Genomic DNA, 25,166 nt, shown 5'->3' on the forward strand with positions numbered 1-25,166 from the left:
AGCGGCAGGCCCCGCAGCTCTGCTGAGGACAGCTCGGAGCTTGTGTGGAGGCGCTGCAGGGCGGGATACGTGGCAGCGTGTTGCAGCAGGGACCTCTGCCCCAGGGAGGGACGTTGGTGCCCAGGTGTGGGCTGCAGAGAGGGCTTGGGGCCTCTGCCCCGGGCTGCAGCAGTGGTGGCCTCAAATACCAGGGTCAGGTGGCTGTTGTGGAGCCGCTGTCCTTCGAGATTGACTGGACATGGCTTGGAGCAACCTGAATGTATTAGCCCTACGGGGGGGGTTGGAGTAGGTGTCTTCCTGAGGTCCCTTCCAGCCTAAATTCTGTGGTTCTGTGTGTCGTAGAGTAAATGATGACTAAGCACTTGCAGATGATGGTCATTTTTTGTAGGATTCTTTAAAGGTCACTAGTCTGCGAGACCAGTGCATTATAAGGTTGATCTGAGAGTTTCCAGATACTAAATACTGTTCCTGAAAGGTTTTTGTGGGATAGCCCTGTTTGAATTGCTATTTGGTTACTTTGGCAGAGGAAGGAAGCCAATGAGTTGGAAAAACAATATTTTAACAGTGCTATTGATGAAGAACTGCACATGACTTTAAGAACCAATTATACTGAATTACTGTTACAAATATGGAGTTCAAATGCTTGTAGCAGTGTATTTCTGACAGGACTTCCTGTAAGCAGAGGCATTATTTCAAACATTAAGCCCAAAATGTCATGTAATAAATATCTAGCTATAAATACAGTGGCAGAGCACATACATAAAGGTTACTCCTCTGAACACAGGCATCCGTGATGAATATTCAGGCACAGGACATAGATGTTTTAATGGAATGACAGCTGCTAGTTCCACAGTGGTACTTTGCTACAAAGTGCTGCTTTCTAGAACATGTCAAAAGAGATTTCGTAAGAAGCAGTTTTTTCTGATAAATTACTTTTATTTTGCAAAATTGTTTCAATTTAAAGTCACTTTAACTAGCCATAACAATGACAATATATTTTTAAATAATTTTCTAAATAATAGTTTCAGAAGGCAAATATTTAGTACTCAACTTATAATTTATCTTTTCACTTAAACCCAGCTTTTTACAGTAAAGTAAGTGAAACTTGGCAATGCAGGGAAAAAAGCAAAGGTACATTATAAAGCTTATTATATGAAATCAGTTTGATTTTTGGATACATAAACACTGACAATTAAAAGAAAAAATATGTTTGATAAGATGCAGAGAAAATACAATCCTAATAATTCTCTAAAAATATGTGTGATAAAGTTATTTATTTGGACAAGATACTGTGCAAGTTATGCAAAATCTATTACAGTAATTAGTGGAAACACATTATTTATGGTACTCCCACAAGGTATGTATAAACCAGAAATCTATAATCACATGCTGGCAAGATCAACAGGTTTTTTTAAACAGTAAAGCATCTTGACTCTTCATTCACATTTTGACTTGGAAACAGTGCTTTCCTTGGCATTAAAATACCAAATATATTCTTTAAATACGTGCAAACATAAATTTTACTTCTACAAATACAGTACTGAGACCACACCACACTGCTCATCATATAAAAATAACTTCATACATAGTCACACACAGAGAGGAAAAATGATTGTAAACTGCTGCCAGGAGAAAAATGTGGTGCCTTCCTGAAGCTACTGGGAGAGAAGGCTTTTTCAGCAATTCGCAAGGACTGGATTTCAAATAATAATTTCACACCACAGTCAAATTATGGTAAGAAAGACCAGAAAAAAAAGCTTTTTTTGAGAAGAAAAAGTGGGTTTGTGTTGGAAGAAGGGATGACTCAATCACTTACTTACTCGAAGAGCAGAGCTTCCTTCTGTACCCACATTAGTATACGTTGGCAAACTCCAGTGCTATCAGTGAAGTTGGTTTGTATTCCTACTGCTGTGAAGTCAGAATCTTATTTAAGACCTTCTCTTGTCATTTATACTATGAAAGTGTAATTTGCAATGATCTGGAACATAGCCTAACTCCTCAAGTGTCTGGTGCCTTCCAACCTCATTAGGTAGGCATCTGTATACCTCAATTATCATAGTTCCAGTTAAGATGGAGGCAAAACATGATTTACCACCAGTTGGACTGACAATTTAGAATGAGATTTTGTCACTGTTTAGCCAGACTGAATAGGACCATGCTCTCTACATAGTCTCACTGAAAGCAGTGGTTCCACTTCTCAACTAAGATATTGCTCATTGTGAGCAAAGATAGCAAAAATGGGCCCTTACTGGTAACTGCACCCTATACCGAGTTGTACAGAATTTAATTTTACTGATGGGAGTAAGAATAGCATGACCGAAATACACACTTATATAAGCAGGACTCACATGAGCAAAGTTATGTGCATGTATAAATGCTTGTACAATCAGGACCAGTTATGTTTGCAGCGTAGATCACTGGAGTTGCCTGTAATTCATTAAAATTGATACGACATCTTCATCTCTGCTCAAATACGTATTTAAAGAATAGTCTGCAAGGTGTGTGAATATGAGAGAAATGTAGGGAAGAGAACTGTAATATTCGTTAAAAAAAAAAAAAAGTAAATGTAGTGATCACCTGCAAAGATATTCACATTTGTATGGTGTAGCAGCTATGGTAAAGGGTCAGAAATACATTGTGGCTAAAAAGCTTGCCTGCTTTGACAAAACTATTAGCTCTATCAAGTCACATTTTACACATGATGTAGAAGAAATCAGTATTTAAAATACTCCAATTGCAAATTCCAGTTCAGTAAAATATATTAGTAGCACAAAAAGGTCATGTTTTTCTCTCCAGGCTATAGACATTTAGTTTCTTTTTAAATTATACTGACTACTGCTTGTTTGCAACACATAAATGGCGACAACTTAACAATTAGCAGCATTTCTGTCCAGTTCTTGACTTTCACTGACCATCGGAGGGCTTTTAGAGTGTTCTGTTTTCCCTTTACTCTCCTCATCTTCTAAATCCTTTGATACTGCAGGGTTTTCCTCAGAAGTGTCATGCACAGCAACCCTAGATGCTTCAGTTGCACTTCCTCTGACTGTAATGTGCTCCCATCCACCCTATAAAAGATTGATAAAGAAATAGAAAAGGAGAAACATCACCCTGCGATTATAGTATCTGATGTGATGCTTTATGTACACTACTAGTTTTATACTATTTTTTTCATGAGGAAAGTAATCCTGCTCTGGGCTGAATCAGAAAAAAAGGCTCCTTGTAAAACAAAACAAAACACAACATACCTCCCTGACAGGAAGGTATATAGTGTCGTGGTTTAACCCCAGCCAGCAACTAAGCACCATGCAGCCGCTCACTCACTCCCCCCCCATCCAGTGGGATGGGGGAGAAAATCAGGAAAAGAAGTAAAACTCCTGGGTTGAGATAAGAACGATTTAATAGAACAGAAAAGAAGAAACTAATAATGATAATGATAACACTAATAAAATGACAACAGTAGTAATAAAAGGATTGAAATGTACAAATGATGTGCAGGGCAATTGCTCACCACCCGCCGACCGACACCCAGCCAGTCCCCGAGCGGTGATTCCCTGCCCCCCCTTCCCAGTTCCTAAACTAGATGGGACGTCACACAGTATGAAATACACTGTTGGCCAGTTTGGGTCAGGTGCCCTGGCTGGGCATGAGAAGCTGAAAAATCCTTGACTCTAGTCTAAACACTACTGAGCAACAACTGAAAACATCAGTGTTATCAACATTCTTCACATACTGAACTCAAAACATAGCACTGTACCAGCTACTGGGAAGACAATTAACTACATCCCAGCTGAAACCAGGACATATAGGTAGTAGGCTTGAGGATTATTTTTATTACAGGGAATAGAGATTAGTAGGGTCAGGCGTTCATAACAGCCACTGCAGGTTTTCCACCAACTTAAAAGGGGCCAGAACCTTGAAATAGTCTTTCTCAAAACACTGAGGGTAACACGGGGAGTAACAATGAGGAAAAATCACCTGCAGACTTGGAATCAATTTTTAAAAAATGGTACTTAACTTTACTAATTTTTCCATTGTAACTTTTAAATTACCTATTTAAAATGAATACTTACCAAATGCAAATAAATTATTTCCCAGCTATAATTGCATAACCCATTATATTAACTTAAAAGAGGAACCTAAAACTGAAGAACAAAGGTCAATTTCCTTTCCAAGCTTTGGAAAGCTTGCCAGCTGGAGCAGAATGTCACTTTCTAAGCATGCCCATGGCTATTTGGATATATAACTTTTAGGCAGTATTACACTCTCAGCACTTACCCCAATACCATAATCCCATGAGAGGCCTTTAGGTTCCATTGGCTGAACACCAGTCCGATGGCAGACGGTCCCACAGCTCAAACTGTGACTTCCTTGCACTTTGTCAGCTATCACCCAGAGCTCAAGAAAGCAGAGAGAGGCAGTAAAATGTGTTCTTCATGCTGCTCTTCCCAGACATGAAAGTTTTAAGTCTGTTTGACCGCTTTCAGAAATTAGTCTTGATCTTGAATAGGCCAAAACTGCTCAAATTTAGTCAGCGAGACACCCAAACAAACAGCTAGATACCAGTGTTACAATTAAAACATTGCCAGATAGTAAGACTTGGCAGGAAAGAGATTAAATATATAAAATAGCCTCATTAAAAAAAAAAGGCTATTTACAACAAAGGGCTGGCTGTATCACTGTTTCATTGGCATGACTTTTGTCTTGCTATCAGGATTCCAGCATTTAGACAATTACCTTGTGGAATAAATTAAGTTAAACAAAAATAATTCTGAAGAACATTTAATTTAATTACAAAAGTATGTTAAGCATAATTTTTAATAAACTAATGAGATACAAGGAAGCTTAATACACACCTGGTCCAGGGGCCCTACAGACATTTTACGGATATTATTTGACACATGATCCCAACTAGATCCTTGAGGGTAGCTTGGTGTGATACCTTGCCGGTACCAAAGATTACCTATAAAATAAATAGTCCCAGTTACAGCTCAGGATGTCTGCTTTGTATAAAGTGCTAGTAAACAACATAACAAATCAGTAGTTAATACTTTCTGTGTTCTATGGAAATGTGTTATGGCTTTGACTAATGTGTTACAGTGAAACACAATGAAGTTCCTACTTTGGAATTTGTATTTCTATAGTTGTTCTTTGTAACTTTTCTGGAAACCAGCAGATACTTTGTTTTGTAAAATTTCTTGGGGAAAAATGTTCATATAAAGAACTATGCACTAGAGAAGTAAAACAAATTTGAGATTAAGATCTCTGAAGGAGACTGGTGTTAAGGGCTTGTTTCTTTTACAAAAGGATGCTTCATTATTTAACTTGCAATGATTTGCAACAGAAACGTGGTATTCTTCAGTTCTGCATATTCTACGGTTTCAGACAAATCCTTCCATGCAATTCTCTTTAAGATTCATCTATCTTTTTCCCCCACCCCAAAGTAATAGCATAGATGCTGGATTGTTGCTGTCTAGGGAACTATCAGATATAACAAACCCCAAGTCTTCAAAACCAGTCATTAAGCGGGCTGCCTACTCCATCTCTTTGAATATGAAATATTACTCCTCTTGGAGCAACAGTAATCTGTCCGCAGAACCTTTGGCTTAGCCTCCTCTTTTTAAAGCAATCTGATGTATACTGATTTATTTTTTGTAACATTGATAAATAATTTTTAAAAATCCTTACCGTTTTTATCCAACACGAACACAGACGTTCGTCCTACTGAGACTTGTTTTAACTTTTGTTTTTGAGGTGAAGGAATATGGTACCAACAGTCCCCTAAGAGTCAGAAATACTTGAGTATGAGAAAATGGAATTATGTATGAGAAGTCTTGGAAATGTCTGCAATTGAAATACATAGCTGTGCAAGAAAGCTGTGAATGACACTACACTTGATTTATTTTTACTAGCTTGTTTTTAGAAACAAACTCTTCAAATCATGCAAGTGAAGAGCAAATTAACTGCTATAATAACGTGAGTATTATTCATATGCAGTGTTTTGCACAGCTATTGGAAAGGACTGTGCTAAACAGATTTGTCTTTTTCATACATGGCATTGTAGTTGAGCTTACACAATGTATAAGATAAAGACCATACTAAAAAAAGTCTAAGTAGTTACCTGCAGGTTTTTTTGGAGACACTGAACCCCGATAGAAGGCAGAACCATCTCTAGCAATAGCCCACACTTGGTAAAATGCTCCAATTGAGATGGAAATGAAGGGCTGATCTGTTCCCACATGCAGCCAGGATGTTCCCTAACAAATCATGGAAGATGAACTGTGAAGCAATGGTTAAAAACTCCACAACAAAATATTGTTGATTATTACCAAATGGGAAAAACCCCAGAGAGCGAAAAAGATTCTATAGAATAACTCTTACGTAACTTTACAACTGAACAGAAAAAAGGTCCCTGATCCTCAAAGATATTTGGATATATAACTTTTTGAAAATAGCTATGTTGGACTATAACAGGGCCTTTTCTGCTGAAACCACTGGAATTTAGGCACCTAGTTGTCTCTGAATAGCTGGGCTAGAGCCTTTTTTTTTTTTTAATAATCCCTTGGTTTTGATTGCACAGAGCAATAGTCTCACAAAAATCAACTGATACAGGACTTCAGATTCCAGCCACAGTATTCCAGTTCTTGCTGTTGCAGTGCCTTACAAATCTGTGCTACTGTAACTGTTTGAACAGGAAGGAAAAAAAAAATCTTTCCTATAAGTTTTCAACTTCTTGCAGTTTTTGTCCAAATTCCACTAAAGTATATTGTTAGATTTTTTTCCTTCTTGTAAATATGGCTTAAAAATCAGTGCATATCAACCCTAATTTGGTGTTTCAGCATGTGTCTGTTAGTAGGAAATAAGTATTCCTATTGAAATTACTGGGACTATTTGTCCCTTTCTCCATACTTTACTGGACCTTCGTTCATTATTTCTGTCCCAGTCCGTAAAAAAGTCAAATCTGTAGGTTAGTCCAGGCCCACCTGTCTTAAATAAGCAGAGTAAGTTCCAGGCCCAGAAAACTGAATGGCCGAACTCCTGTGGATATCAACAGGCATTAGATTGGGACCTTACTTTAGAGAAACTCTATCCCTCAGCAGTTCATTTAAATGGGATACACACAATATCAACAAGTTTAAAAAAAAAAAGAGCAACTAAGCTATCAGTACAGAAAGTGGAAGTGCTTCACGAGAAGATACACAGGGGCTGAGAGGGGCTCCTGCAAGTGACGTGGCACCAGCTAGGATAGATTATGCAAGAGAAGCCCTATTGTAAGAAATGTGGGCAGCAAACTGTTACAGCTGATGGACAAGGACTTTCAAATCTGGGACATAAAAGGGAAAAAAAATAACAAGGTGCTTTGAGAGAGAGCACTGCATGATTGTGTGTATGTACTTGCATAATTACATTAAATACATCAATCAGGCAGTAAAAAGAAACAGGGAGCCTTACAGCTGGATTTTGCTGTGTCACTCCAAGCCTGCAGAGCACGTCTCCTTTGTCACCGATTGCCCACAGTGCTACTGATTCTTCACCGTCTGCATCTGTACTGGGAATTATGGAGATGTCCCACAGGGTAACAGGAGGCACTTCCAGCCATGGCCCGTTGGTGACTATCTTACATTTTCTGAAGCAAAAAAACCCCAAACCCATCAGATGTATGTACTTTCTATAACTGATTTTGTTTCATGGTCTGTTGCTGACTTCGGTGCAAACAATCCTGAAGTTTTTTCATTAAGTAGGTACAACAAGTATTAATATTTTTAATTTGAAAGGGGTTTACAAAAACCAGCCATGTTTCATATCAGGTTTTGAATTTTGACCTACTACTGATTTCTCAAAGGTTCTGTTTTTTTCAAGAAGTTACTTTACAAAACCAAGGCCACCCAAGAACTCCGCAGCTTGTGCTACACTGCTCCTTAGCTCTCTAAAACTCATTGGGCAACAGCTGGATAATGAGTATTTGTTCCCAAGCTGAGAATCCCACTGCAGAGAGAACTTCACACCTGGTTCATTCCTTCCTGTGTCTTGGTTAAGGGAATCATTTTACAAGTAGTTTTTTGGTGGAGCCCGTTAGAAAATTATGTAGCATCCTGAGGTAGGCAGAAATAAGGCAGTTCTAAATTAAAGAGTTGGAGGTAGATCATTCTGGGAATTTGTCTATTTTTTTTTGTGGAAGCTGCAAGGAAGTAGTGCTATCTATCAGGGAAACTATTTTAGATTCTATCATCCCAACAGCAATTTCTGTGCATGAAGACTATCCTAAAAAACTCCAGACATTCCTCCTTTCTCCAGTTCTGAAAAACTAGATCCAGCCCTGAGCTGTTCCCTATTTGTTTTCAATCTTCAATTGATAGTTAGAACTAGAGGAAATATTTAAGCTTGAGGGTATTTCTCAAGTTGCTTCTTTTATTTCAAGTCACTATTGTGATTGGATGTTTTTTTGTGTTGTTGCATATCCTGGAACAACAGTTTGATGCTTAAGGACCTTACTTCAAAGATTTTTGTACAAGGACCGAAATACTAGCCTTGTAGTCTCAATAACAAACGGAACAATGCGTAACTGTAAGTTCACAGCAATTTATTAGTATAGCTGTTAGATACTCTAGTACAGAAAGCATAGGAAAGCTGCAAAAACAGCGAATGCACTTTCCCTGCTTAACAGAATAGACTAGAATATAGTGGCAGTTTGCTGTTCTCCAGGTTCCACCTGAATATTGTGTACTGTGACTTAAACAGGGTTGGGATTATCTGTTGCTTAGTATGCAGTATGTGCAATTCATATGTTAAAACTATTAATATAAAAAATATATTACCACTTGTTACAAGTGACCTAGTACGTACTAATATGCCTAGACTCTACTATTCCTTAATCATTTACCATAAGGAAAATCAGATACAGAGAATAACTAGCTGACTTTTATCTACAGATACCACGAAATCAAACATGGTATCTACCTGTAAAGGCTTAAAATTAAAGCCATAATGCTAAAGATCATCAGCTTCTCTGTTGGAGATGGGTTATTTATTGCAGGTTTCTTCACTATTGCTTTTGTTGATTGGGTGATAAGACTCTTTCCCTCATAACTAAAGGAGATTTTAAAGGAACAGTTAGCATTCAAGTTAAAAACATGTATTTCTATCTTAGTTCCTCACCTTGCCCAGCGCCTCCGTCGGACAAAGTCTTTCATTGTCTTGTGACCATGGTAGGACCTACCAAAACAGATTTAAATAGGTGTTCATGAGGATGTCAGAGCATCTCTGATGTCACTGTCAGCCTGAGAGCACTGTCTATGTAACTGCCCACCAGACATGCCTGCTGACTTTAAAACGCTTGAAACTATAGTTTGCTAAGCTTACCTTGCTGCCCTACCTCCCCGGCAAATTTCAGTGTTAGTATCCCCATACAAAGGGGGAAATCAAGGCATACTTGTCCCTGTTAAAGCACAGTTAATGTGCAAAATAGCAAACAAGAAGAAATGATGACTTAAGCATGGCATTTGCCTGCTAGAATTTTAGGTAGAAGAAGGTATCTGCTTACGCTGGAAAGTCTGCTGCATACTGCCAGCCTTCCCGATCAGTTCCACCTGAAGTATTAAAATCAATATACCAATCGGATACCTATTGTCAAAAGGAGACGATAAGAATAACAAGCACAATCAACACATAATGTATAATAAAAATAACCTCTTCCGCTATTTCCCTTCCACCCTTTGGAGTGCAATGACTTGCTAAAAACCTTCTTATACTTGCAATATAAGTTCATACAGAAGTTCCCAAGTCTTTTTAAAAGGATTGGAACAGAAGTCTAAGTCCCACTAAACAAAAAATCCCACTCAATGCTTAACATTCTTTTGACTATGGAAGATTATTGCTATTGTATAAGTGGGGAAACCAGGGTTAAATATTACAATAAATCCAGGAAGAAAATCTGGGTCATTTGAGCCCAAGTCTTGTATCTTACTTGCTAAGCCTTGCCTTCTTAGTAAAAAGACTTTTAAGACAAAATTTACCCAAGACCACTGTGGAGAAGGAGGCTTGGTATTGACTTTTGTACATTCCTGAAGGCCAGATGCATCGCTCCACATGTATCTGTCTGTGGGCAGACCTCTGTGGTGAAACAGTGTACAAGGAATGCAAGGTCATTTACAATAGTGAATTTAAAAGGCAGGGGAAGAAAAGCCTATTTGTAGCACTTCCTGCTTTCATACAGAAATCAGTTTTCTGTCATTAATCTCTGTATTTAGAAATACCATGCGAGTGATGAGGATAGTGGGAAAGAATCTGTACAATTGCGTCCAGTTACACCAAACTTGAGGACTATGTAAACTTTTCTCTGTAGAGTGATATTCCTCACTACTATTTAAGATTGGAAGGTGAATCTTGAGTTTCGCTGGCATAGGCACCCATATATGTGCATGCTTTTTCAATAGTTCTGTTCAAATACACTATTCAAGGAACCAATGTATTTAGTACAATATGTATATGAATATATAGATCCTAATAAGAACTTTGCTGTATGGCCTTAGTAATGCAAGATGTTGCAATTAGGCACACTTTGTGCACTCACAAAGCACAAATCTGTAATGTTTTGCTATAAATGCATTTTGAATTCATAATTACAAATCTACAAAATTGAGAAACTCTGCTCCTGCCATCTCAGGTTAACAATAAATGTTGGGGGAGACTGAAAATAAAGTAACTGTAATAACTATTCTGAAAAGCTAGAACAAACCCTTTGTTTCATTTGACAGTAGTAAAAAATTACAGTAAACAAATACAATAAATTGAGTAAATAACCTGCTGCTATAGCCAGTGACTGGGTTCCACCGCTGGTTCTCATAGATGTAGACACATTTCACATCTGACTGTGTATAAATGTTATCAGCACTACTGGCCAGTCCTGTGAGAAAGAAATTATCTGGATTATAGTAAAGCTTAAAGACACTACATTTTAAATTCCAACAGCCACAGTAATATTGCTGATTATCCTATTTCTCACTCTTAAGCTGAAAATACAAATATAAAACTGCAGTACCAATTCCTTCCTGATGTGTGGCCTGTTCACTGTATAACCCTACATGTTAGTTAGGCTAAAGGAAGGACAGCTGAAACAGCTTGAATAGCTGACCCAGTCAGGAAGATAAGTAAGAAACGTGTACACCGCAGTAGACCAACTGTCCATACCTTGAATGAAGCCACCTCCATATCCACCAGTATAAACCCAAGCTGTGTGATCATATCCTATGCCCCACACTATGCCTTGGTTATTGCACTCTATCAGTCGAAGATGACCTCCAACTTGACGCCAAAACCTGCCAGAAAAAGGACAATGTTTTACATTTACTCTGCACCACATCCATCAGGAATGTACACCTTCCCCTCCTACAACTCAACAATGTTAAAGACACACAACTTCATATGCTCGTTTGTTAAACCTCTGTGCAATCTGTAAGTGAAGGCAGTTGCCGGTTGAAAGCACTTCCCCTTGAACAACTACTGAAAAGTCAGCTGGAAGGAACCTGTCTGCCTCCATTTGGAATTTTCAAGCTTTGAATTATTTTACTTTCCTTTTATTTTATGGCTTGTGGGTTGTTTTTTTTTTATATATATATATAAAAGTTATTTATTTTTTAAACACCAGTTAGGATGATCTTGCTAGAATCTTTACATCTTAGTGGCCATCAACTGCCTCAGCTTTAACTTCATCTTAATTTTTTTAAAATCTAGGAATTGCCTTTATCTAACAAGAAAACAAATGATTGATTTATGTATTTGCTATGGAGCTCAGTAAAAACAAGGGCTTTAATTATTCCTATTCTCCTAATCTTTGCAGGTTAATCCTCTTCTGGGGCTTTACACAGCCAGATGGCCATGGTATTCTTCTAGGGAAGAATGGGGAAAATAAAGAGATCGCAGAGGAGTATTTTAGTTATCAGAATGGCAGGAGATCATCTAGGTCATGGATCCCCCAAACTTAAGATGCAAGAGCACACCAGCTTTGTGATTTGCCAGATGTTGAAGGTGCTCTACCCTGAAGGAAAAGGACTAAAGGATCTCTCAGGTATTATTCAAATACACTTTGTGCAAGTAACTTGAAACTGGGGGTATTTTTTAAATTGAAGATTGGCCTTTAACCCACCAGTTCCGAGGCTGGTACTTTTTTGCTTGAAGAGTTTGCAGTACTATATTGTCATAGCTGTAATAGAAACTGTAAAGGAGCTGATCCTGCACTGTAGTGACTATGGAGGATTCAGAATTTCAGATTTCCCGACTCAGATAAAACTGAAAGCTCAAAATACATTACAATTACAGTGATTAGGTTTACTTTTAGTCTAGGCCATCTCTTAATTTAAATAATTATGGCATTAAAGATGCACTCACAAAAAAAGGGGGATCTCAATGAGAAAGGCTTTTGAAATCACATGAATAGCTCCAGCATCTAAGAATTAAAATATGATTTGTTGAATATCTTCAGATATACTTATGAATATGAAGGCAGCCATTAACCTTGTCACTGACAGACATCTGCAGCATACTATACACTCCAACAGCCCATCAAAGCCACTGACTTGACATGAAAAGACAGTCTTTGCTGGATGGCATCCCATGCAGAAAGAACAGCTTCTGAAACCTCTTACATTTCATCACATGGCATCAGGTGTGGTCCGGCCTCCAGTTCAGGACTTGGCTCACTAACAAATATGTCTCCTTTACAAGTAACTGACCAAATGGCATGGTGAGAAGGAGGGCCTTGAATCCGTCTGCTTTCACAACAGGACATGTTCAGCAAAGACAGCTACAAAAAAAGAAGTGGAGAACCAAAAGCTTCCGTTTACAGTGAGAACAAAATTGCCATAGATGCTTCAGTATTACAAAATGAAATTTTACCTTTGCAGGTTCTTGCAAATCAGCAAAGGGAATTAGCAGCTTTTTCTCAAAGGCACTGGAATTCAGTGTTTTAGAAATCATTAACACAATCACTGGAACCAATGTGGTTTGCAGTATCTGATCATTATGAAGTATCTTTCAGGTCTTCCATTGCTTTAGCGTATGTATGCCTGCCTGCCTATACATAAGACTCTCTACAACAGTGACCACAAATAACAGTTCTTCTACCAATGCAGAAGAACAGACTAACTGAATTAAACTCCTAACTCATTTGCAGCCTAATCTGTATCTGGAGATAGGAAGGGAAGGAAAAACAGTATCAGTTTTACTGTGGATCAGTAAAGCATGCAAACTCCAAAGGAGATAGGAAGCCTCAGCTGCCTCTAAATAAGTTTGTTCAAACTTTTTAAATACTGAAATTGTGAAAATAGTTAAGCAGCCTAGATACTGTAAATGTAATGCTGAGATTTCAGAGACTAGCTTTTGTTTTATTTCAGATATTGCTTGAGATGAAAAATTCACAGAATTACCCAGTCATGCATTTCTTGCTCTGTTGTGGCTGCCAGGCGGATTGGCCATCGCTGCTTCGTCCTTTCAGGTGTATACAGTGCAAAGGAGTGTTTGGCTTCATTCAGAACTTCAACTATAATAGTGACTTCATTCAGGAACACGTGGATATACTAAGACAAGACACACACAAAAAAATTTGCGACTAAAGCAAACTCAGATATACTTTCCTCAGAGCCAGCATTTTTGCACTTCAGGACAATGAACAAGGCATTCCTGCCAAGAATAGCAAAGGATCAATTCTTGGTGCAGAAGGAATGGGGCTCAATCTCCAGTCCTGCACTACCTCTGATTCCTATTGCCCATACGCATTAACCCCATTTATGAAGACCCTGGCCAGCCAAGCTTGTCTCCTTCTTCACAACCAAGAACATTTTGAACTTCCAAAAGAATTCCTAATTAGAGCGAAGCAGATGGTTTAAGCAATGTGGATGGTTGCTGACCGGGTATTTCTGACGTAGTATTAACATAGCTACAACTTAGAAAAGCTTGCAATTTGCTAGTACCCTGGGCTACATTTGAATTGGTTCCCAAAACTTAGAACAACAGCACACCATAATTTGCCTGCCTTAAGAAAACCGTTTTCCCTTCAAAGGTTTTCCTTTGCCATGTGTAACCCTCTCAAAGGTCTCAAGCTGAACACACCTTTTTCTCCTCATGATACATGTAATAGATGAACAGGATGCTGTCGCGCATTCCATCGCTCCCAGTGAACTGCTCAAGTGCGATTCGAACATCCATCCATTTATGAGGCTTCCAATTCCTCCACCATTGCAAGGTTCCAGTTTTAACCCAAACTGACTGCAATGCAAACACAAATTTACAGGAGTAAGGAAACTGCATGACTTTCTTTCTCCTGAATACTATTTTTTGTGACCACAAGAAATCCCTACTGCAAGTTAGTCTGTATCGTATTAGTTAATTCTGAAACAGAGTATACCAGAGCATTCAGGAGGCTGAAGACAAAATGAAAACTGACAAAACTGGATAGAAAGGTGCTGAAGTAGCATGTGTGTAACAGTGTTAACATTTCACCTCTGCAAGAATGCAGCAGCACACAGACACTAATTGACTCTAGCGTGCTCCTGTTGTAACACAACTTCTTAAAGGTTGGACTTCAAAGGCTTTTGACATAATCTTTTTAAACTTGATTAAACCCCTGGACTCCAAGTGTTTTTAATGAAATTAATTCCAGATGTCATTTGGAAATTAGGGATGAAGGGACCAAAAATGTGAATGAATCTGAAAAGAGCCATAAGGAGTCATAACAAAGGGAACATCAAACAAAACTGCAATTTAAGTGCTGCTATTGATGTTTGCATCATTGTTCTATTTCTGCAAGTTACATTAATCCCTTAATGGTCACAGAGAGGGAAAGTTCACCTGCTTGAGTCATTGTTTCAATTAAGAAGCCTCATCTTGTGGTGGAATAATTCATACAACATTCCACTGTTGCCAACATTTCCCTGTAAATTTGAGGTTTCGGTGTACTCAAATAATGCTGACCAGTGCTTCGTTTGCTCCTATACAAAACTATCAGCTAATATTTTTAGATAAAGATTGCTGCTCCGTGTTTGGTAAGCTTCTAGTTTCCTACAGGGAGCTCAGACACTGATAATCCAGGAAAGTTGTCATAGACAGAAATAAGGACAAGAATATAAAGCTGACAGTAAGTTCAGATGAGTACATCAGAAATGTATTATCAATGCCCAGTATCGATAGATGTGTTTAGTAGACAAGAGATAAATATCCTCAGTGCTTACCTGCTCAATAGCCTGTTCGTAGTGCCTAAAATTCTCCAGTTCCCGCTTTGTCCTTTCACTGAGCTGCTGAAAAATCTGCTTTCGCCACGCCGCTGTCTGTGCTGGAGTGATAGACAGAGACAAAGATTGCACAGAGGATGACAAACCTAGAACAGAACCCAAACCAATAAACTCCAGTGAGCTTTCACAGTTCTGTGAAAGGTAAAACACGATGCTGCTTTGAACACTGGACTGAATCAACCCAGTCTAACATAATTTCTCTAATTATTATACTTTGGAATCAATGTATTACAGCCAAACTTCGTAAATGATGCATAGAAATGGGATCACTAGATGATCATATAGAATCTTTCAAAGCTATAACCTTTGTTGGAAGTTTTATCACTGAACTGCAAGATAGTTAGGTAATACAATGCATTAAGAGTTATGCTGTTACTAAATACTGGGATGCCACAGTTCATGGTTTATTTTGAAAATATTGTTATATACCACTGTCCTTCAAGAATCTAAATTCCAACTGCATCCAGTTATCAGCTGGGCTCCCACTCACAATGCCTCTGAGTAAATTCTCTATCTTAACTTTGTCTCAGTAGGAATGGTAGGAGCAAGGCAGTTATTTGTGGCATCTGCACCTCTCAAGAGAGCCCTTTTCACTGCTTTCAGTTACTATTCAGTGATATTATGGGTTTTGCCTGAAGTAGCAGTTTCAGTGTAATTAAAAATGAGATACAGATCCAGCATAGATTATTTTACAAAATTCTTACAGAAAATCAGAGAACTGTCACCTTTACATTTATATATCTCAATCCCAAAGTGCTGTACAGCTAAATACATGCAGCACTATCCTCAAACATGGAGTGTATTAACAAACTGCAATAAGAGTAAATAGGTTATCAGAAGTTTTGCACCATGGTTTTGTTCAAAAAAAACCCCAAACCAACATTTTTCTTGGGAGCACTGGGAATTAGGGTCTGTTGTGGTGACTGGATAGTACCTGATGGAACAGTGAACCATTTCAATGGGCTGTGCAAATCTACAAGACAGCCTCCCCCAGACACCCAGGCCCACAGTGGGTGCTCATCGGCTCCATACTGTTCTTCAGCTCCCACTGAGAACATGCCAAGGGAAGACAGGCTGGATGTTTCTGCAAAGGTGCTGACGGAGAGGACTGGATGCTTTTGGGCCTCCTTCAAGTCAATGTTTGTCCACTGCAGTTCTGCAGAAGGATTTGGGTTTGTAGATTTATGCATTTCAAGATTAGCTTTCTCATTACTAGTCGAAGCAACAGTAGCTTCTCCTTGATCAGAGTCCAGGGGATCCACAGTCAAATTTGCACATATTTCTGCTGTCTGGTTGCCCGAGCCTTTACCACTGCTGCTGGCTGCAGCTCCCATTGGGAGAGTGTTGGCAAGGTTCATGGGTACACTTGGAAGGTCTGTATCAGAGGAAGTATCTGCATCACCCTGAATGATCGCGTTTGTTTGGTTCTGAATATCATCAGTAAAGAAACAGCCAGCACTGAAGGACAAATAGATAATTAATTAACTACCATTGAAAACATTATAAATTAGCACAGGCCTAAGACCACAGACATACAGAAATCAACCTAGTGTTTCAGCTTTAGGAGAGAAACAGCAGACTTCTTTTTGAAGGTCAAACTGTCATCAAGGGAAAAGAGTCTAACAAACACAAATCTGGCAGACCAGTCTAGTAAATCTCAAACATAGGACGATCTTTCATTGATCTTTTCAAACAATCAGTGGTGTTGACTGCCTACAACTCTCAGGAAAACACTGAAGCAACATCACATTTTCTGGATATGAAATAATGAATAGGATTTTTTAAAGCCCATTATTAACTTTATGATTTTTGTCTTAGCTAGAGAGGGCTTCTACTCAAGAGCACACTGACTCAAACAAGTAGCTTCTGCAGCACTCCCAGCTTCATTGGCATGTCTTGCACAGCCAAGAGGCCAGCAGTCAGCAGGGAGTTACTGATTTAATCTCTCTAGGAAGGGAAATGTATAGTGACATTCAAGAGAAGGATAACTCCTAAGTAGAGTTGACACTCCTTCACGGTATTTCACAGGTAACATTTTCTCTTATTAGAGACTAGTTCCAGATAGTGATAGTAAAGCCCAGAGAAACACACTTTACTGCAAGCATGCAGTGAATTTCAAAGTGGGAGCTTCAGTTTCTACTCCGAGTGCAACAACTGCTGCTTATTGTTAATTTTAATGGCAAAAACTATGAATGCTTTTTGGCATACATAATGATTAGAGATGTCTTCTGCACTTCTCCCTGTCTATACCACTTGAATGTAAAGAAATCATTTTCTAGCATTGAAACTCTTGGCATACAAAGTCTTGAGCAGGTATTTTAATAAGTACCTGAGCAGACTTGTTGAGCTCCCAGTCTGAGATCTGTCACTCTCTCGGCCAGATACAATTGCCTTCCATGTCTTCCCACTGAGCTCACTTGGTGTGACACCTTGACGAAAATAAATTGCTCTGTCATCGCAGCCAATTCCCCAGACCTAGGGAGGGAAAAGGCTTCGTGAAGGAAATGCCATAGAATGCAGGTAGATACCAGTTACAGAAGGATGCAGTGGTGGAAAATAGAGCACAAAAATCTGCTGGACACAGCTTTTTCCTTTTGTGTTCTTTCTTAATGCTGATACTGTAGATGCAGTCTAAAATTCTGTACCATCCAGAGAAAACCATTTGCAGCTGAATGTGCCATACAGTGACATGCTGACTGTTCATCTTCTGGTGAAGAATTCAGCCACGCATGCCTTCCTAGCAGTTCAAGCACATGGACCTGTTGTTCAGCTGTCCATATTGGCACTGCTGACAGTCCTCACCATGTATGAATACTGCCTCTACAAAGTGGAACATAAATATTCTCATATTTGGTATACAGCTGTCTTACCTGGTTATTTAAGCCTACAGTTACCATCATCATTTCTCCAACCATTTCAATCCAGCTTGTTCCACAAGGATTATGTGAGTTCACTCCTCTTCTAAACCATACCTGCAACAGCAATAAGTCTAAATTTTGCTTCTTCTGCATTAGCAAGCAGACAGCTGGAATTTAGTTTCTTGAGTGGATTAGTCTTAATCTCTAATACTGACTTGCCGCATTGCCTTAAGAAGTCTCTTACCTCCTTGGTTCTTTTTCTTTATCAGGTAAAGGTAAAATAATTCTCTTAATAGTACCCAGACTGTGTGTCCTTGTGACTAACTACAGCCAGAACAGCCCACAGGGAGACTTTTTGTTATGCCTTTCTGTGACAGAGTTAGTTTCTCTGCCATTGGAAAAATACTTTCTATTACATGTCAATTATTGGCTATTTTTGGTCACTCTGAATGGGCTTCTAAATAGTGTTCTTGTGTTCAAACCCTAGAATAGAAGCAGGGCTGACAGAGGGAACTGTCAGAGGGATCTTTTCAGTGGTACAGCTCTTTGAGTTGCCTCCCCTTAGATTAGTCTTTACAAATCCAAAAGTGTCTGTGGGCTGGGTACCTGGAAAAATTTCCATCCTTATTTAGCATATAGTGGCAAGCAGCTACTTTAGAAGCTGTTGGTTGAATCACATAACAAACAGTGTACTTGACTATCTTGTGGCAGATCTGAAGAAAAACATGCTAGCTTATTTACATTTATTGTAGTGGTTTTATTTGGCAGATGTAGCAGGCTGGACACAGTCTGTTACCATGGCTCAGCTGACAAGTAGTAACTCATTAAACCAGAGTAAGTCAATTACTTAAAACTGCTATACATGCACAGAATTCATCTATGGTTTTGAATTCAATATGAAGGGATTTGATTGCTACCAGCACAAAAGCACTCTGACACATTCTTCAAGACTTCAAGACTTTCAAGACCCTCTGCGAGGAGCAGGGAGTTTGACCCGATGATCCTAATGGGTCCCTTTCAACTTGAGATAGTCTATGATTCTAAGTTAAAACCCCAGTAAGAAAGTAATCACACATACACATAACAGATATGTCACTTAATAAATTAAAAAAACCCTACATTAAAAGGCTGATGAAGAAGAAACAGTTACAGTAGGAAGATTAAAAAATAGGATCATATAGAAAAGTGTAGGTGAAAATATTCCTCATGCTGCTTTTGATGCAACCTTCAGACCATGTGGAAACAAGACTGAGCAGCTAGGAGTCCCTTCAATTTTGATGCTCAATATCCTTTAGAAGTAGTCCCCTTATTACATCCCCACCCACCTCCACACCTGTCTGACTTGGATTTAGAAAATTCCTTCCAAGAGAAAAGCAGAAAGTCTTCCTTAAACTAAATGCAACTATGTATATCACAAACCACAGGGCATTCCCACACACAGCAAGGAGAACTGTAATTTCCCAAACCATGGGGATAGTGAGTCCAAATCACCAATGTTTCCTATGAAAGTTACATGCCTGTTTGAGAAAAGTAGATAGAAAAAAGGGAAGAAAAAAACAGAACCAGAGCATGACACCTCTTACTTTTCTATCCTTTGTAACACACCACACCACATCAACACCCACAGAGACATGCATAATCCCATTTTCAGAGCTTGGAGACTCCACAATACTCCAGGAAATTCCTGCAAGAAACAAAACCCAGAAGGCATTGCAGGTTAGGTTCTTATTCAACACTATACAATTCAAAGGGGTTTACAGCTAAATTTAACAAACTTTACCTTGAGGGTTATTCCTATCAATTCCTTCTCTCACAATAGCTTGCCCTTCCCAAAGAGTTGCCCAAAGGAGGTCATATGGTCCACAGCTGATCTGTACAACTTCACCAGGAGTGGTGATTAAGGACCACATGGAACCTTCTGGATTGTGATGGCAGACATTTTCTCTGTACCATACCTAGACAAGTTTAAAAAAAAAACCAAAACCCCAAAAACTTAGAAAAATATTGCTACAACAATGAAACCATGGAGACAAGCATGAAGACAAACTTGAAAGAACAGTCCTCCTTTAACAACAGGATTTTTTTATGCAGTGTATGCACTCTGACCTTTAAAGTTTTTTTTTTTGATGTTGATTATGCAGTTGAAGACTATTTCCTTATGCACTAAGGGAGGAGGCTTTTCTACAGACTAGCTTTTATGATGGAAGCAAATCTGGATTGGGTACAGTAACCTATTGCTGCAAGTTCTGTGTATATTTCAACATTTAAAAAACATTTCAGTGTACTTCAGGGCATATTATATAAATAAAGAATGAACAAATATATAACACAAAAATGTTACTGTTAGATGATAGCCCAATCTCACTTTCACTGAGCAGAGCTTGCCACAATATGGGTAAAAAATTCCATTCTCTGTGCAGCCTTCAGTGACATCCAGTCCATTTGCTAGTTTTGGTCCTACAGTCTGTGCACTTTTCTATAGATCAGTAAAAATAGGAAGGTCAAACATAGAAAGCATCCTGCGGTAGTTGTACAAGTGCTCCACAACATGACTGCCGAGTGCTAAATTCTTATTTTTAGAAATACTTCTATTTCTCTGGGGACTTTTACTTGGGAGATGAAAGCATTTTACAGTGTCAGTAAAGTAAGCCTGTAGAGTGGGATGCTTGTCACTTATTACTGGGAAGTATAAGGCATAGGGAATTTTATTTTAAACAATTTAACCAAGATTACTTGCCTCTCCAGGCAGTGCCAAGTGTGACTGAAATCTCAGACCATCTGTTAAAAGTCTTACATTCCTCCCTGTGAGACCACAAGTTAGAAATTGTCTAGAGACAAAGGAATGTCAGATACATGCTTTAAGGATGAAGGAAGGAAAGCAAGAATCAAATCTTTACAGCACTGAGCAAAAGAGAAGAGGCCTTATGGTAGGCCTAAAAACAACAACAAAAAAGAAAGTTTAGTTTCCAATAGAAAATAAAATGAAAACATTCCAGAGCTGGATTCCACATTGCCAAGTCAGGAGGTTACCATTTTCTGATCAGGAAGTCTTAGAAAACCATTTTGTAAACTTTTCCTTGAATCATTCCTGACTCTCCGCCACAGAGACACAGCACAAGGCTTTGCAAGAATCTTTATCAAGTTTTAAGGCTCCTTCTCTTTGTTACGAGTGCCATAGTCTGCATTCTGGGCATTTTTCAGGATATAAGACACTACTCATCCCGAGTTTTTAAGATTCACCTGTTTATAGAGGTTTAAGGCTTCCATGAAACAGGAACCCTGTGAGATACTAAACCCTTCCATTTACAACACAAATTGTTACATAATGTAGTCCCAAAACAGCTTTTAGATCCTCTGCCAGATGCACAAACAGCATATTTCCTTACCAACACAAGACCATAACAAACCTGCCTTGCTTTAAAAGCATTTAACTTCTTTTCAGTAGTAATTTATATTAGAAAACTTAGGGAACACGCACATACCTTTCCTTGTAAAGAAACTGCCCATACCGATAAACGGCCGAGAGGCTCATCGGTGATTTCCCATCCTCCAATGGAGATGTCATTGAAAGGGTCTGGCAACTGATCTGGATCATCACGTGATACAATCTGAGGCAAAGAGAAAGAAGATTGAGAAAAGAAGACACTGCAAATAGATAGGTGATTTGGCTGGTGGCCTAACTTGTTTCTTGCAGATTGGTTTACGTATTGCTTACTAAAGTGGCTGAGCATGGAGATTCTTCCTCTCATTCAAGGCTGCTACATGCAGAGAGAGGGGAAACGCTGCTGAAGCAGCACGAAGAAGTCTGTTTCATCCCCTAACTAAAGGAAATTTTTACTCACAGAACAGTGCATACAGACGTTCTTTGAATTGGAAAGCTGGAACATCACAAATTAAAAGTTTTTGTACATTCTTAGAATGGAACAACAATTATTAAAGGACAGTTATTCATCCAGATAAAGGACACAGCTGGTGAATGATGCTAGACAGGTGCCACCTTGAAAGACAGTGCTTTGTCAAACAACCAAAGGAAGTCAAAAAGTTGGTTTGAAATTTGCAAAGGAGCTGAGCATCTATCCCCAACTGCATTGCTATGAGATTTGGCACCTTATTACCACAGGTTTCTATGAAAAATCCCAGCCTTCCATTTATGCTTGCAAAAATTACACATTGGAAGTCAAGGAATCCAGCCTACAAAGTAGTGATAAAAAAATAGTTTCCCTGCGCTTATAATTGATCATTTCAGAAAATCAGATATTCAGAACCTTCGCCCAAACGTCCCGTGATTTATATCTCCTGTATCTGATCCACCTTCTGCGTCTGACACAAGAATTCCATTTCTTATCCTTTGTGTAGGTGCTGGGGAAGTCTATGGCGTAAGTCCAGCCCTGCAAACAGAGGTTTTCTTGTATGAAAATCAGGACCAAAGGAAAGCTTGAAATCATAACTCGGAGCAATTCTGCACAAAAGTCACTCCTACAAATACAGTACAAGTTACTGTGCATGTCTCAACAGCCCTGATTAACAGATCAGCTAATTCCATGAATGATTTACGACTCATGTCCAAATTCCTCTCCATGATATACACAGAACAAACAAGACACAGTAAAGCATTTTACTTTCTTCATAGTGAAGATCTTAAATAACAATGGCATCCAGTTGCCAGCACTTCGTGGCCTGATCAAAAGAAAAAAGCTTCTATAGAAGCTCCTATAGACTTCAAAAGCCTTCAAACAAGATCCTTTCTTGTGTTGTATTATAGTTGAGCTACTTCCCAGAAAGAAGTAGCTATGGGAATTTAAGTGCCTTGTATTTTTACAGACCTTTTACACTTCTATAAAAGTGCCTTTTATTTTAGAGAGTAAGGATTCCCAGAATAGATCTCTTTTTGGTGTTGTTCACCTACCCCTTTTTCTGTTGGTTCCCCTCCAATATTTTCATCCACATACCAGTCAGACTCCCACTCCCAGTGTGGTGAAGGCAGTGTGAAACTATCAAGCTGCTGATGTTTTAGCCCGCTCACATCACTCCACTGCCAGCGGTCACTGGGCAGTAATTTCTCACAAAAGCCACCAACTGGATTCCAGCGCTGCCAGAAATAATAAATAAAATATTTTATTTGACATCACATCGTCTCATTGGACATCTAGAGGGAATCATCAATGATACATTTCTTATTTTCTGCAGTAGAAGAGGAATAAACTCCTGGGGTGAATGAGAAAGTGTTCACACTGTAAGCACCTACCTAACATAGTCTTGGAGGAAGCTTTTTTAAGTATCAAAGAAAGGCTGACTGCAGAGCTAGTCCCAACCAAGTCATTTTCAGCGACATAAATAGGAGCAACTGATGATGTATTTTACTACTAACAGTGCTTTTTTTCTTTGGTGATGTATGGCACCATGATACTGCAGCATTAGGATAATGCTATATAGATGGCCTTGGGATCTCTAATCTACTGCCTGTGAGAAAGACGATTAGTATCCTGCCTACACTAGAAAAATAGGATAGCTTCTGTGCCAGAAACTATGTCAAGATAACTATATCAGTAAATCTTCTCTGTATCTTGTGTTATACCAAGAGGGTTTTTTTTCCAAATCTGGCTTTAATCAGTTACAGAACAAATAACTTACTAGGGTTTTTGCCAATGCAGCAGTGATTTTTCTTTTTTCCCACACATGCTTACCTGCTATAGACATACTGGCAAAATTTGTCATATAATACTGTCTTACATTTTAGGGCACGTGGAAAATGACTGGTTCAAAAATCCTTCTATAATTTTTATGCAAAATATTATTTACTTTTACTAGGAATCTGGCAAAATTGCTTTGCACATTATCTGTAAACTATTTGAGTTTAATTTTGTTGTTGTTAGCTCTTGCAGAATATTTCCTTTTGTGCTTTCTAGTATTTTGCTTTCCATTTTTTCATAGCCTAGAACAAACAAAACAAAAGTTTTAAAATAACAATAAAATAAAATTTAAGGTTTTGCATTTTTAGAGAACATCTTTACATAACAAAAGGAACACTCTTAAATGGCTGGAAAATTGTATCAATGTTAAATAATGTATAAAATTAATTTGTAGTATTTTTACTCGTGCAGATAAGTTAATGTCTTTTCTCAACTTATATTTATCCCATTGCTCGTTAGAAATCAGAGAAACGTGCTCAATCCTTCAGTTTTCTCTCTCAAATAACTTTTGGTTAACTTAAAAACAAAATAGATAAATTTCCTTTAAAATACTATTTTAAAGACATCCTTTTGAAGTACATCATATAGGATCATCTTAACACTCCTATGCAAAAAAGCTGGAAACATTGTACTTTAATGGAGAGTTATGCCTTTAGTAGAGGTCTCTGAAACTCTAAAAAATAGCATTTTCTTAAGAATAGTATATTTCTGATAAGGTATCTTTGTTGCCTGGAAGTTACACTGGACATTTTCTGAAGGGGATTGTGTATTTGTCACTAAGAAAAGGAAAACATCAGGTGAAAAGGGTGAATGCTGCAGTCTGAAATGGCTTGCATAAAACAGGCCGAACTACACACTGGCATTGCTTTTGGTAAGAGTAGGGAAGTATAACCTTCCTTTGGGAATTAAAATATTAAAAGAATAACCTGCTGTTTGGCACATATATACTCTTCAGAAACATCAGGTAGGAAAAGAAAACAAATAAAACCAAACAATCTTGATGTGAGAAGAACATGCAGAGACAGCTGAGGTATGGATTTGCTATCATTCCTTTCTGCCACGAATATGTGGTGGTGTGATAGAGGTACCCGTAACATGTCATACCTGATTCTCATAGGTTTCTTCCTGGTATCTAATAGGAACGTCAGCCGAGAACACGTAGGTGTATACTTGATGATCACAGGCTATTCCCCAGCAGCACTGTTTGACAGCAGAGACCCGTTTGAATTCCAGCTGTGTGTCCTTACAGAGCTCCCAGTACTGGCCAACAGTAGACAGAGTGTAAACCCTCCCAAAAATGTCAACAGCCCACAAAAGGGAACTGGGCATGGCCATGTCTG

General features: G+C 38.6%; 1 protein-coding gene across 5 annotated transcripts; it reads right to left on the bottom strand.

The window, feature by feature from the left end:
- Positions 1 to 1,135: 1,135 nt before the first annotated feature.
- Positions 1,136 to 25,166, bottom strand: TECPR1 (tectonin beta-propeller repeat containing 1). 5 transcript variants are annotated; one of them, XM_010570234.1, is made up of 24 exons: positions 24,931 to 25,166; positions 23,043 to 23,225; positions 22,402 to 22,524; positions 21,619 to 21,744; positions 19,917 to 20,091; positions 19,720 to 19,820; positions 18,149 to 18,250; positions 17,608 to 17,753; positions 16,213 to 16,736; positions 15,219 to 15,319; positions 14,101 to 14,256; positions 13,419 to 13,568; positions 12,639 to 12,796; positions 11,185 to 11,312; positions 10,798 to 10,900; positions 10,011 to 10,107; positions 9,539 to 9,618; positions 9,154 to 9,210; positions 7,450 to 7,624; positions 6,119 to 6,254; positions 5,686 to 5,778; positions 4,854 to 4,960; positions 4,276 to 4,395; positions 1,136 to 3,065 (listed from the first exon to the last, which is right to left on the bottom strand). In XM_010570234.1, the coding sequence occupies exons 1-24, from the start codon at positions 25,159 to 25,161 to the stop codon at positions 2,868 to 2,870; spliced, it is 3,570 nt and encodes a 1,189-aa protein (XP_010568536.1). In that variant the 5' UTR covers positions 25,162 to 25,166; the 3' UTR covers positions 1,136 to 2,867. The 5 variants fall into 5 exon arrangements, 4 of the variants coding, with proteins under 4 accessions (XP_010568536.1, XP_010568535.1, XP_010568537.1 ...); XM_010570233.1 differs by having other exon boundaries at positions 15,219 to 15,364; XM_010570235.1 differs by lacking the exon at positions 1,136 to 3,065 and having other exon boundaries at positions 4,306 to 4,436; positions 15,219 to 15,364.

Source organism: Haliaeetus leucocephalus, unplaced genomic scaffold, assembly GCF_000737465.1.
Source record: "Haliaeetus leucocephalus isolate CR32 unplaced genomic scaffold, Haliaeetus_leucocephalus-4.0 Scaffold295, whole genome shotgun sequence".
Taxonomy (NCBI): domain Eukaryota; kingdom Metazoa; phylum Chordata; class Aves; order Accipitriformes; family Accipitridae; genus Haliaeetus; species Haliaeetus leucocephalus.